This window comes from Callorhinus ursinus, unplaced genomic scaffold, assembly GCF_003265705.2.
Source record: "Callorhinus ursinus isolate GAN/ISIS: 27379988/994484 unplaced genomic scaffold, GSC_fseal_2.0 scaffold15, whole genome shotgun sequence".
Taxonomy (NCBI): domain Eukaryota; kingdom Metazoa; phylum Chordata; class Mammalia; order Carnivora; family Otariidae; genus Callorhinus; species Callorhinus ursinus.
In genome coordinates this window covers 45,585,728-45,600,237 of record NW_027397077.1, presented here as the reverse complement: position 1 = coordinate 45,600,237, position 14,510 = coordinate 45,585,728, and the positions used below count along the sequence as shown (strand labels likewise).

At 53.1% G+C, this 14,510-nt stretch overlaps 1 protein-coding gene across 2 annotated transcripts in view; it reads left to right on the top strand.

Annotated features, from left to right (window-relative positions):
• Positions 1 to 14,510, top strand: part of EEFSEC (eukaryotic elongation factor, selenocysteine-tRNA specific) — a 257,514-nt gene that overhangs the window by 199,009 nt on the left and 43,995 nt on the right. Inside the window, exon 6 of one of the 2 annotated variants that reach the window (XM_025885449.2) lies at positions 13,248 to 13,404. The exons of the other annotated variant lie outside the window; for it this stretch is intronic. Coding sequence (XP_025741234.1) covers positions 13,248 to 13,404 — 157 coding nt within the window. The remainder of the gene's footprint in view (positions 1 to 13,247; positions 13,405 to 14,510) is intronic. 2 annotated transcript variants of the gene reach the window in all.

Sequence of the window (14,510 nt, the reverse complement as noted above, 5' to 3'; positions counted from 1 at the left end):
CCAGATGTTTACTTAGCTCCTGTGTGTGATGGGGATATAGCAAGATGGACAGAGTTCTTGTTCTCACGGGGGAGACTGACAAGGAACAGTACCTTAGATGCTTTCAGGTAGTAGTAAGTTCTAGAAAGAATGTAACAGTGAAATAAATACAAAATGCTGAGGACAGTGCATGGCACATAAGGAGGCCAGCTGTTAGCCCTCCCTGGGTTTTCTCTTACTTCTGTGCTCTGCTTCACTTACACTGGAGGATGGGTCAGACTCCCCTACAGATGTAGCTTCACTCATTGGTGTCACCTACAGTGTCTGTGGCCCATGGACCACATCCAGGCAATTGGCCTTGCCCCAAATCTAATCATCTTTAACAAGCTTGTTTTCTCTAGATACTTTTTTTAGCTGCTGCAATCAAACACTATTTAATTAACTTACCACCAGTAAATGGCTTTCCTTGCTTGGCTAACAAATGAACCACTTGCAAACTTACTTTGATTGTAGCCTATTCTCTCTCTCTCTCTCTCTCTCTCGGTTTTGTTTTGTGAAGAAATTCTGCTGTGATGAGATGTACTGCTTGAAATTGTCTCATTTTTTTTTTCTGTGAGCTGGGAATATTGTGATGTCAGTGTATGTTGTATTAACACAGCCAATAACGAACACAGAGCTTTGCCATGTAATTCGATAAAATAATAATCCACACCTCACTGAGCATTGAAAGTGTGACATTCAAAGTCCACTTTTCCTGTTTTGACATGGTGCCTATGCACTGGTAATAAAAATGAATAAATAAAACCTATGGCTGGGTGAGATGCTGTGGAGCCGTCCCAGAGTTATGGCACCCAGTACCTCCTAGGTCTCTGTCACAACTGTTCAACTCTGACCCTGGGGCACAAAAGCAGCCGTAGACAAGGTAGAAGCAAGACGGTGTGGTGGGGTGCCAGTAAGACTTTATTGATTGACACTGAAATTTAAATTTCTCATAGTTTTCATACATCATGAAATATTCTTCTTTCAATGCTTTTCAGTCCATTGGAAAATAGAAGAACCATTCTTAGCTGAAGGCCGTACAAAAACAGATACTGGGCAGAATTTCGGCTCTAGCTATACTGTGTCCACCCCTGATCTAAATGGTAAATAGGAGTCTTGAAACAGATTGAGCATCCTGCAAGGAAAAGTCTAATCACCACCTATAACCACAAGTACTCAACTCTGTCTGCATTCCTCAGGAATTAGGTCCTGGGAAGGGAGCTCGGGTTAATAGAAATGCTCCAGAAGTCTCACCTGAGTGGGAGAGGAAGGGAAGTGAAGGTGTTCTAAAGGGCTAGTCTTTCTAGGGAGAGGGCTTGGGAAAGAGAATTAGAGCCTGTGGTGGTGAGGGAGATGCTCAGTATCCTGTTTTCAGGTAAAAATATAGAACTATGTGTCAGATTATAAACACAAAGAAAGGGAAAGAAACTATGAATGGAAATGGAAAGTGTAGCAGTTCCACACACACAAAGGAAAAACTGGAATGAATTTGATTAAACCGACAAAAATGAGGGAAATAAAAACATTGGTCATAAATAATGACAAAAACAGAAGGAACAAGAGTATCAGTCATTATACTAAATGTGAAAGGCCAAATTCTCTTATGTAATACATAGATTGATAGATTGGATTAAAACACAAAATCCAGTTATACGCCATTTATAGGAAACACACAGTGGTAAACGAAGGTTAGGAATAAAAGGATAGACAGAGAAATGTCAGGTGACTGAACAAAAAGTGTGAGTGGTAATTTCAGACAAGTTAATTTCGAACAAGCTAGCATTTAAGACAAAAATACTCACCAAGATAAAGAGAGACATCATGTAATGGTAAGAGGCATGGTTACAAACTTGTACCTACCAAACATATAAAAACAAAATCTGTTAGAAATCCAAAGAGAACTTGGTAAAAAATGGAGTCATAATTATAGTGGGGCACTTTAGAATGCAGATTCTGGAATTGGACAGGCCCACTAAACAACAGATAAGGACACTAAGGCATAACACAATTGCTACGCTTGATTTCTAGATAGAAATAGAGAAAATACACTTTCTCCTTTTTTTCCGTGGAACATTTATGAAACTGGACATTCAGCAATAGTCATTCGAAAAATATTTGTAGAATACCTGTGTGCTGTTTTCAGGGCTGGGGATATAACAGTGAATAAGAGAAACAAAATCCCTGTCCTTGTGGGACTTAGATTTTGGTTGTACCTGTGACCACAGAGAAAACCCCAGCAGACTTTTAAAAGTAGATAACGTGAACCATTAAAATTGGAAATGAAGAATGGATGTAGATACATAGATGGGTGTGTGCGTGCGCGCATTTGTTCATTCTTGCATGTGTTTGCAACTTGGAAATTTGCAAGCAGTAAGTTGCTGTTCATTTGGCTAAGACTTTTTCTCATACTGTTATATAATGTAGAACCCCTTAGTAATAACTTTTTTTTTCAGTTTTTTTTTTTTTTTTTTGCCCCTTGATTCATCACAGAGAAAGTTTTAGATTCCCTTGAAGGTGACTTGAACACTCCTCTGTTCCGTGCTCATCTGCTTTTTGAACAGGCAGAAAATAGGGCCAAGATAGATCTTTCCAGTGGCAACAGTCTGTGACTAGGATCCATTTTTTTAATTGTATTTACTTTACTATCAGGTTCCTGTTTATGGCGACTCTTTTTTTCTCTCTAGGGTACCATGTGAAGTTTCCCTTTAAGCATAGGTATTTAAAGAAAACAGGTAAAGGATCTTTCTTTGCAGGTGTGCAAAGATCTGGTAAAAGTGAAGAGGGGGTGGAGAGTGTTTCTCAGCTGGAGTGGAGCTGTGAGGCCATGCTCCAGAGGTCCCTGCATCGTAGCCACGTGCAGAGTCACACCAGCTGCTCTTCTCTAAGTGGACAGGGCCGAGTGTCACAGGAAACATGGCCTTCCTATGAGGACAGACACGTGCCTAGTCAGAGGGCATACAGAGGGCCCACAGGGAGCAGGAGAGGAGCAAGGACTCTGCTGAAGTGGGAGGAGGTGGTCTGATGAGGGAAAAGTACAAAGAGCTGGTGACCTTTGAGCTGTGCCTTGTGACTGGCCAGACTGATGGGATGTGGGGGTCCCAGGGCTAGGCACTGTTTCTGCAGAGGCCCAGAGGTCTGGCCCTGGGCGTTTGGAAAAGGGCCCTCAGCCCGGGGCACCCAGCAGCTGGAGGATGGGAAGGGAGTTCCAAGGTATAGGTGGGCCGACCACCAAAGCTACCAGCAGGGCCAGTGATGCAGGTTGGGGGCTGGGGGAGGCTGGGGCTTCATTCAGATTGTGCTGGAGAAATCCTTTGAATAGGGTCAGCTGGGGCAGCCCACAGAGTGGGTGTCCACTCAAGGTCCCCAACCTTGTCCCCTCTTACCTGGCCTGCATTCCCAAGTCTCTGAGCCTGGGTACCCTAGGTTGAGTCAAGTGGTCTGGCCTGACTGAAGCCACTTACTCTCTGGGGCCCTGTTTCCTCATTGAAACAATTGCTTGGGAAAAGGTGGGGCCTCCAAGGGCGCCGTGCCGAGGACACAGAGTGCTCTGCACTGCCTGCCCTGCCGTGGTCCACTTCACACCTCAGACTGCTACCACACCCCGGGGCCGTCCTTGCCTCCTTCCCTGCCTCAGTAGCTTACACAGCTCCACCCATATCATTTTCTCCTAAACAGAGGTGGTCCTGCCAGCTCTTTATTCAAAAATCCCTTTGGGCCCATCTCACGGCCAAGGTAAAGACAATACTCACACCTTAGCTACCACGGCTGGACTGCCACTAATTGTGAAGTTGGGTGTCAGGGTGTGGCAGGCCGGGGAGGCAGGCACGCAGGACCAAGGGGATGCCTCTTTGCGACCAGGCTGGAGAGAAGGAGAGGAGAGGACCAAGTACGGCAGGGTCTGCAGGGCCGAGGCCTTGAAGGAATTCAGGCTCCAGCCAGGGCCCCAGGGGATGCTGGATGGCCCCCTGCACAGGTGTGAGACTGTGAGGGCGTTTCTTCCCCTCTGTGTCCTTACTGGAAAAACAGGGGTTATACCCCTACTCCGTGGATTAGTGTAAGGAGGTACATGAGTACGTATAAATGCTGAGTGCTGTACCTGGCACAGTAGGCCATCGTTAAGCAGTGGCTCTCCTCATTGCTATTTACTTGGCCTTTCCTGAGGGCACAGATGCCTGGGTCCAGCTGGGGTGGTAGCAAGATGCCAGCACCCGCGCCTCTCCTGTGGTGGGTCGGGCATGCCGACCATCCTGGCTCTGGCAGGCTGGCGCCGGATGGGGAAGGCCTTAGGGCTGGGCCCAGGAGCCTGCGGCATCAGCCCAACCAAGTGTAAACACGCAGACTGCCACCAGCAGCGCTGGCTGGCTTTGAAGTCTAAAGTGGTGCTGCCTCCCTGCTCTTGGCCCGCCTGGCTCCACTGCTGATGGCTTGTTAAATGCACCCAGGGCACTGGAGAGCGTGCTGGCCAGGGTGCAGGCCGGCCCAGGCTCCCTGTAGTCCTTCCTGAGCAGGGGCCATCTGGCAGACCCCCGCCCTTGGAGGAAGCAGTGCTGCTATCCGCCTGGCCCCTTGGGCCACTTTGCTAACCCTTGCTGCCCCGGGCCCTTGTCCAGCAGGCCAAAGGCTGTGTCAGTTCCCAGGCCACTGGAGAAAACAGAGGTGCCCCCTGAAGCTGAGGGAGATCAGATGGCTGCCCTAGTGCTCTGGTCCGGACCCAAGCCCTCTCCTCCCTTCCAAGGTCAGCATCTGAGAGTGGAGAGTCTTGCTCAGCTGCTGAAGCGCCTGTGAGCCTCCTTTTGAAGATTGCTTTTTTTGCTCAAATATGGACACAAGGTCAAGGCAGCTTGACATGGTGGAAAGAGCCGGCCTTGGACCGGCTCAGCTTGGCCATAGGCAAGTCACTGTCTCCCTAACACCCCCTCCCCACCTGCAGAATGTGTTTCTTCTGTGAAGGAGCGGTGGTGGGGAGTTGATGAGATCACGTGTGCTGAGGGCCGAGGATGGGGTCTGGCATGAAGCAAGTGCTCAGTAAAACGGTCATCTCCTTTTTCCTCCGTGAAACTACAGCTGCCTTTGTGACCTGTGCCTTGGCACCTCCTGATGAGCTCCAGACAGACAGCTTCACCTGCGTTGGTGCCTGGGTGGTGGAGGGCAGAACCAGGGAGGGAGGCTGGGGGGATGCGTGGGGGGAGCTGGGAGGTGCAGCTTGCTATAGACGAGTGAGGGGCCTGCCCACCACTGGGACTGAGGAAGCCAGCTTCAGTGGCCTGAGAGGTGGGACAGAGGCGGGTGGATGCCTCCTTGGGTCTGTGCCTTCTGTGATGCCCAGAGCCTGGCCTGCCCTAGGCCTCCTCACTGGGCCTCTGCAACTCACTTGACCAAAGAGACGAAAGCTGCTTTCCTTGCGCGGGTTGGCACTACAGAATTGCCGTGAGGTTGGCTGTCACTCACAGCGATCTTTCACAGAACTCTTACCTCAACTCACAGCAGCCCTGGAGGTGGATACGCTCACCCTTGTTTTCACCGGAGAGGCCGCTGAGGCTCGGAGAAGTGATGTGGCCTGCCCACGGCCCCACTGTGGCTGGGGAAGGAGCCGCCCCACCTTGCAGGCCACTCCAGGGCCCCCTCTCCCTGCCCTGGCCCTGTACTGGCGGGGAAGAAAAGGCATCCTCTGGGTGAGATGTTTCTTCTGCCATGTAAGGATGGTGATACCAGAACAGCAGCATCGCAGGGACTCTTGGTGAAGTTGTCAATCCTGGTGGCCGTCAAGTGTTCTGGGAGGATTACCCCCTTGTGCCTTGTTGGATTACCTTGGCGCTCCAGGCAGCTTCTGAGTTCTTCCCTCGCAGATCCCTTCCCTGGCTGCTGTCCTCAGTGAGGCCCTCACTGTGGGATGGAGGGTATGAGGGAGAGAACCAGAGTCCGGAGAGCAGCTGCCGGCACGTAGTCTGTGCAGAGTTAGGTGTCCACGTCCTTGCTTCTCTTCGCTTAGATAACTAACTCTCCATCTTGCAGTTTCTGCGTATGTCTTAGTTGTTCTTGCCAACACCAACACCTCTAATCCCAAAACAGATTTTCAGAGGAAGAAACTGAGGGTCAGGGAAGTCCCTTGCCCAAGGTCATATTGCTGGAAGAGGCAGTCCAGACTCAAACCTTCCCAGCCCTGCCTCATGCTTCAGTCCTCCTCACAGCCCCTGGAAGGAGTGACTCCGGGCTCCACTGCACACTGGCTGCCCCTCTTTCCTTGGTGCCACTTTTCCAATTTGAATGAGAATAGTCACTTCAGAACTTGGGCAGTTCCCAAGCCTCATCATGGGAGCTGGGCCCTGAGAGAGACACACATGTGATGACATAATTACGTGCACTGGCAGCCAGGTTCCCACTCAGAGGCTGGGGACAGTAGGGACTTGCCCAGCGTGTAAGCAAGGGCCTGGGCTTCCATCCGCAACCAGTGACTGCTCTTTGGGAACTCACCCTCCAGTGACTGAAGGCTCATAAATGAAGCGAAGTATTCATGCAAACAGTGAAAGTCCCCACTTAGAGCTATTGTTGTAACTGCACTGGCCCAGGTTCAGCATTGTTCTCAAGGAGCAAGGCCCGCTGAGCAAGTCCCACATGCATTGCCTTTGGTTTGACGTCACAATAATTGATTTCAAAGTGAAAAACCTCCAACTGTTCTCTGAAGGTTTTTCCTCGTTGGATGTGCTGGTGTCTGATCTCTGAGGTCTCTCTCCTTTAGCTGGAAGAGTCTATAATTTGGAGACAGGCCCAACCACTGGGCACGCACACATGTTCTAGAGATGGATAGAGCCGAGAAAATGCATTTCCTCCAGCCCCCTGCCCTCTAACACCCAGGACAAACGATGACCCCCAGTCTTCCAGAAGCTCCCCAGAAATGTGGCCTCACTGCCTCCAGCAGGAAGAGCTACCATCCCTCTCTGTAGCCAGACTTTTAATGAGGTTTCTTGCAGCAGACATTTGTGAGTCCCCTCTTTGCACCCCACCCCCAGTAATATCCGGAGGACTCATGTTCTGGGGATGCAGAAATGCACTTAGGCCAACTCCTGCCTTCCAGGGCCACCCCTCTTCCAATTGGGGCAGCCCATGCAGACAAGCTACGGCTGGGCCGAGACCCACACATAGGCTTTGTCCCTGCCCGTTCCCAGTGCAGCCCTCTGCCAGGGGGCTCTGTGGCCCGTAGGGGGCTGTGGAAGAGTGCTGTGGTCTGTTGGCAGTGCCGGCTCACTTCTGCGTGTGGCAGCCAGTGGGGCTGGGCACCCTGTCCCCTGCACGCCCCCACCCTCCTTCCTCTGTGTGGTGCTGCGAGGTGGGCCCCGAGGGAGGAAGACACCCTGCCCAGGGCATGTGGGGCAGCAGAGGCAAGGCCGACAACAGCTCAGTGTGAACCTGCCGTTAACTCTTTTAACTCACTTTGTGGATGGGGGCGCTAAGGCCCACAGGGGTGAGGCCATGGGCCAGAGTCTCCAAGACCACAAGACCAGGGTTTTGAGCCCAAGTAGGCTGGCTCCAGAGCCCAGGCTCTGGCCCACTGCACAAGCAGATTAGCATTCCCTCTGGAATTGGCCCTTCTGTGTGAAACCTTAAGAGCCGTGTTGGACAACAGCGTTCAAGTCTGTTCCTAGCTGCTGCTTCTGGCTAAATACCTCCTCTCTTTCCATCGTCCTTCACACCTGGTCTCCATCCCCTTAGCCCTCGTTCTCCGTCTTCTCTTGTTTGCAGTGTGCCCACATCCCCCAGCCTGTACTGGAATTCACCAGCAGGGTAACTTGCCTCTTGGCCCTATAACCATAGGTAGAGGAAAGCTTACCCTCTTTCCAGCCTCATTTTGTGGATGAGGAAACTGGGGAGGCCCAGGGGGAGGGGGGTCAGCAGCTTGTCTCACTGGCCTTCAGTGCATTCTGGGCCTGGCAGCCTCCACCCTGGGTGGCCCCACAGCAGACCAGAAACACTTCACAGCCACTAAGGCAGCCCTCCCTCCCAGTGCATTGTGTCCACTGGGCTGGCAGGTCTGCCTTTGATAGGTGCTTGGGCTGCACGCACCTCAGTTCCTGCACGTAGTGGCCGGGCTCCGTCTGTCTTCCCTCTCTGCAGTTGGTTTCTCCAGTGGCTTGGGGTTTTCGGGAGCTGGGACTGGCAGGGATAGGGCTGGATTTGCAAGCAAGTTTGGGTCCAGCCAGTCATGGCTTGACTCAGGGGAGCCCAGAGGGTGGGCAATGCCCTGGCTGGGCTCATTCACTGCCACCAAACCTCCATCTCCTCTGCTCTCATGCCATGGGGCAAATGCAGGCAAAGCTGGAACATGTGACTTTGAGCAAGTCATTTCACTTTGCTGAATCCCTATAGGGCTTTTCTGAAGATTCACTAATGGTGTGGAGGTGCCTCTCGCGGAGCATGGCCGAGGACAATTTGTGGCTCTCATCTGCTGCGGGTGGGATGGGAGAGGAGGTGCAGAGGGCTGGATAGTCTGAGGGAGGAGGAGTTTGCTGCCAGCTTCTCTCACTGCCCTGGCAGCTCGTGTCCATAGTGCCCGTCTAGGCCATCTTCTGGCTCCTGGAAGGATCCACCCAGGCTGCTGGAAATAACCACGCAGACCATCAGCGGGCAGGGGTTGGGGGTGCCAGCATTCCTGAGACCACACTGGGTTCCTGGCAGTGTGCTGAAGGCTGGCCTTCTCACCCACATTGCCTGACCCTGCAAGTGGAATTGAAGACACAGAAGTTAGCAGGAGGGGACGTTACACCTAATCAGTGCTGTTAGGCCCTCTGGCCAAGCCATAAAACAAGAGAACGGGAGTGACACAGGCACTCCTTTTGAACTTGAATCCTCTCTAAACTGCCACTCCAGCCCCAGGGAGACCACGAAGCAGCAAGCAAGAGGGAGCCCCCTCAGGCCCCTCCTCAGAGGGTCAGAAAAAGCCCATTCGCTCCTCACCTTATCCCGGATGCTTAAAAAAATATTGTGGTAATGTAGGTCAGTGAACTGACCGGCACCACACACCAGCAGGATTACAGGGCCCGCCAGCCTGCACGCTGGCCCGCCTGGTCAGATGAGAACATAAACAAGGAGTGCTGGGAGCCCTCCGCTTCCCCAGCCCTAGGCTTTTGTTTATGTAGCACTTAAACCAACTTTGGGGTCGTTGCAGTCTGCCTTGAAAGCCCTGAAGCTTTTTGAAGTTCCCCTGAAGTTAATAAAATTAGTCTGCCCTCATTGCAAGTCCTTGGCTTGGGGGGGAAGATGGATCCTCCACCGTGTCTGTGGCATTTCGCTTTTTAAGTTAATATTCTATAACCAAAAGAAAGGGGGAGGCAGGGGAGAAGATGGAGTAGAAAGTCTTGTGAAATGCCTTCTTGCTAATAGGTAGCATGCCTTCCAGCCACCCCATGGCCCTGGTCACAGTGAAGCCCAGCCGCCAGGCCTACTGGAAGGCCGAGATGGGCCGCTGTGCTCCAGGGTCAGGGATGACCAGCTCTGGGGCATGCAGGGGAACTAGGCGCAAGGTGAGGCTGTTGGCTCCCTCTCGAATGAAATGTACCACCAACCACGAGTCCGCCTGAGTGATTTTCTTTTGCCCCCAAGGAGCCAAGAGTCACCTTTTGTCACCATTGTCTCCCTCCCCACCTGCGTATCATGTGCATATTTACTGGGACCTGTCATGGGTCAGGGCCATGTGAGAGAGAACTCCCAGTCTGTCTGATGAGGGACACAAGACAGACCAACTGTCTGTGGTGAGACAGAGTGGCCAGGCCTTGGGACAGGAGGTGCCTGCCACGTGGGGAGGCTGTCTGAAGGAAAGCTTGTCCAAGCTGAGCCTGGGAGGACTGCCAGGGGTCTGGCGTGGATACAGAGTTGGGAAGAGGGTGGCGGGATGATAGACATGTTCATTATATTCACTAGCTTGATGGTAGTGGTTTCATGGGTATCTATGTATATCTCAAATTACCAAGTTTTACCTAAAATATGTACATGCTGTTATATATCAGTTATGCCTCAATGAAGTGTTAAAAAAGATGAAAGACCACAGGCAGGACTGAGCATTGCAGATGTACCAACAATCACAGTTAGGTACGTGTTCCACTTTGACTTAGGCATTCAAGGAGCACACATATGGTAAGTGGTGTTTATATGCAGGAAATGCAGCTGTGGAGAAGAGAGCCGTGTTTCTGCTTTCGCGGACCTGGGTCCTGCTTGGGAGGAGTAAACAAGTAACAGATAAAAAGGCGTAATATCAGGGATAATCTGTGCTCTGAAGACAGAGACAGGACCAGGGTGTGCAGAGGAGCAAGGTCTGGGGTGCAGGGGGCCACAGGCATGAAGGCCTTGACTGGGGTCCTTGCTGGGCACCAAGGGCCTGCCCAGAGATGGGGACACCCTGTCTGCAGTGAGCAGTCCAAAGGCAGAATGTAATTACCTCCCACAAGGATATGCATGAGCCGCTTGAGGCAGGAGCTTTGATTTGTCCTCAGTGACATACCTGGCACGTGGTAGGCTCTCGATAAGTATTTGTAGGGAGAAAGGAAGGACATTATGAATTTGGGGTGAATTTTCTGCCTGGATTGCCCATTGGGTCCCTGTCCTGCCTTTTATAAGATGGTTCTCTAGGTAGGTTGTAAGCTCCTGGTGCGAGGACTGTGCCTTTATCATTTCTCAGCCAGCCATGATGCTGGGGACAGGTCTTCTGTCTCAGCTGGCTCTGTCTCACAGGCCAGCAAAGGCCTGGGACCCACCCGTCCTGCCCAGAGTGCCCCAGGGCTTCCCAGCAGCACCAGACCCGCCTGCTTCTCCAGCTTGAGGTGGGGGCAGTGTGTGTGTGTGTGTGGTCAGTGCAGTCTTTCTCTGCTTGAATGCTGCAGCATAGGCTCTGCAGAAGTTCGCCATGCTTGGGCTTGAGCTTCTACTGTGCCGCTGGCTCTGGCGACAAGCACTTCCCTCAGATCTCCCCTCTAACTGCCCTGAAGTAGGAATGAAAACCCCTTGCACACAGGGGTGCTCGAGGGCTCAGTGAGGCCCCGCTAAATGACTCTGTCATAGGCTGGGGTGCCCTGAGGCAGTCTCTTTCTCCTAAGGACAGGTGGCCTCTCCGCAGCACAGGCTCAACTTGGGACTGGAAGTGGCGCTGAGCACCTCTGGAATGGCTAATCCAGAGCCATCGAGTCAGTTCAGCTAAACATCCTGGGACCCTACTGTACCGGGCTAGGCTGCCGAATGTGAGAGGTAGCCCTGTCTCCCGGGCTCCGGCCAGGCTGGGAATGGAGCTCCACATGCAGGCCACTCTGGTGGGTGTGGAGACAGGACTTCTGGGAGCCGGGAAGCCCGGGAAAGCATTTGGGGCTGGTGACATCTGCTCGCCCTCGCTCTCCATGTCCTGTAGGTCAGAGGAGCCGGCTCCATTCATTTCACCCAGCAGCACCCACAGATGAGACAGAGCCCATGGCAAGCCAGCCCACAGGGGAGCTCTGCTGGAGCCAAGTCCTGAAGGACGAGGAGGAGTTCATGTGTGGGAATGAGATTTGTGAATTATAAAGGGCTGTGCGAGTGGAAATGATTATTCTTATCGTTATTTGTATCCAATTCATCCATCACCGGGGAGAGGAGGAATGTGAGTACCTTTTATCTGGCACTATGAATCAAATAGAATAGGACTTGTTTTTCTAAAGGGGTTTTAGGGTAAATGGGACAGTTTCTACCTTTCAAAACAATCCATCTGGGGCCCTTGGCCCAATCTTGGCGTCTTGGGCAGAAGTGAGATGTTTCTGAGGTTGAGGACAGCCCAGCCCACAGGGGTCCCCCATGAGTCTCAGCCTCAGGAGGAGAGCACGTGGAGGCCGCAGGTGCCACCGCTGGCAGCACTTCTGGCCCCCACGCTGCTCCCCGGGCTAGCGCCTGCTCAGACTCAACCCTGGTCCCCAGAAGCACCCAGGCCAGTGCACGGGGCCTGGAGAGCAGGAGGAAGCCTCCCCAGTTCCGCTGTGGCAGCCGTGTGGGACCCGGCATGCCAGATGCCAGGTGGAGCATGGGTCCTGCTCCACCGTAGCAGCAACTCTCAGGCTGAAGCTCTGTGTTAGCCTTTCTGAGGTCATCTGGGAGAGGGTCTAGTCTTTCATATGTGAGCGCATGCACACATGCGTGCGCACACGCACACACACACCCTCTCTCTCTTTTACACAGACACCTGGCCCCCTTCCTGGCACGGACCCTCAAAAAGAGCTGGGCAGAGCAGGGGAGGCCACCTGGGGGGTTGGGGAGCTTCAGGCCATGCCACCTTCTGTGAGGGAAGAGTGGCTCTTCAGCCTTTGTCATGCTCGGTCCCTGGGGAGAGGTTCAAGGTGAACATAGCTCATACTGAAATCAGGGCTGTACCAGGTTGGCTTTTTCACACACACGCATGCCCCTTCTGTCAACCTGAGCCTCCACAAAGAGGTGAGGGGCACAGGTTCAGCAGTAGAGGGCCCGGCCATGGCCAGCAGGGAGCCAGGGGAGCTGAGGCTTCTGCTGGGATGGGGGCAGGAGGGCATCCTGCAGAGGGGAAGTGGGGCTGTGGAAGAGATGTGGGCCAGGCTAGGAAGGATCTCTGACAGAGTGAGGAAAGCCTTGGCTGAAATACATACATGTGGAGTGAGCTGGAGCAGCAGAGACTGCGTTCTCAGACACTCCTTGTGGGAGGGAAAACCAGAGAGAGGGCAAGGCAGGTTCTAGAAAGCCTTGCTGCAGGATTCGGAGTGGATGTCATCCTCTCGACCTAGGGTGTCCATGCAAGCTTACCTGAGGAGAGTGCTGCTAGCCATCATTAGACAAGTGCTCGAGGACAGGCAGGGTGCAGTGGCCACACAAAGGCAGGTGCAGGCAGGGCAGTTGTGGCTTCTGAGCTCCCTCTGCCCTGGGAGCTCTGTGACCTTGGACGGATAGCCTAACTCTACTGTGCCGCTAGTTTGCATCTGTAAAGTGAGGAAAGAGTGCCTCCCTCCCATTGCTGCTGTGGTGCTAAGTGTGACCCCCATAAAGTTCTTGCAGGTGGCCTGGCAGTAGCCAGGGCTCACTGGAGGTCAGTGGTGATGGTGATGAGGGCTGGTCACCACATGGCCCCAGTGCATTCCACTGTCAGTGAGATGGGCAGATCACCAGGTGGGGGCAGGTGGCGGAGGGGTAGCGGCAGCAGGCCTGGCCTCCTCTAGCACACACTGATGCTCTCTCTGGGGCTGGGTGTGTGGGGACAGGTGATGGATGACCACAGCGTGATCGGCCGCTCCCTGTTCAAAAAGGAGACCAACATCCAGCTCTTTTTGGGCCTCAAGGTGTACCTATCCACTGGGGAGCTGGGGGTCATCGACAGCGCCTTCGGCCAGAGTGGCAAGTTCAAGATCCACATCCCTGGTGAGTGCAGTCACTTCCTCCCACTGGCAGGCACTGTGCAGGCATGGAGAGATGGTGGAGACAGTGCCTGGACAGTGCCCCTTGGCTCAGGATGCTCACCCTGCCTGAGCTGATGCACAGGGCCCAGCCCTCTCAACGTCATGGTCTCCTGTCCCATGGGCTTGTGGCTGGAGAGCCAGGGTGGGTCCTGGGGGTGCTGGTGTACAGTCAGCCTCTGGTCTGAGCCAGGGTCAAGGTGTGAGTCTGAGCTCCTGCTCCACAGTAAACCATACAGGGGTAACCCTGGGTGAATTACCTGGCTTGTCTGTGAAGTGCGATACCAATCCTGATCTGGGAGGTGCTTTGGAGGAAGAGTCGGTGAGAGAGACTGCTAGGGGCCTGGCATACTGCCCCAGTAGCCAGTACAGTTTCCCAGAATATGAGTTGCCACCTACTTTTTTGCCCGGTGGAGAACAATAGGTGCTGAGCCTCTGAGGGATCTGAGTTGGGACTTATCCATGGTGGGGTCAAAGGTGTGCCTTTGCTCTTGGGAATAGAGCCCTTGGATCTCTTTAGTTTGGTCCTCCCTTCCATCACTCCTGCACTTACCCCACACCCATCTTCTGGAGGTCCTGCCACACACCAGGCAGGCTGCCGTGGTCGTGGGAGGGGACAGGTGGGAACACATTCGGTGAGTATCTACTGTACGTCGCAGAAAAATAAAGTAGGGAGAGGGTGAGAAGCACTATGTGTGTACCTCTGGACAGGGGCAATCAAGGAAGACCTCTCTGAGGAGGTAACAGTTGAGTAGGGCCCTGGCCAAAAGGGAAGGAGGGAGCCCCACTGACACCAAGGGAAGGAACATTCCGTGGAGAGAGGGGACAAGTGCAAAGGCCCTGGGGTAACAATGAGTTTTGGTGTGCATTTGAGGAGTGATTGTTTGGCACGAACTGGGAGGCACGTGGGATGCCACTTTTCTTCTCCAGCATTGTGTTAGGCCAGTTCCCAAACATGCAGCAGAGTTAAAGGATGTTACAGAGAAAGCCTGACTTCACATCAGCCTGTGGCTATACTTGGCCTATCTGCAGGACTCTGGGTTTTATTCTGTGAGAGTTGGAAAGCCATGG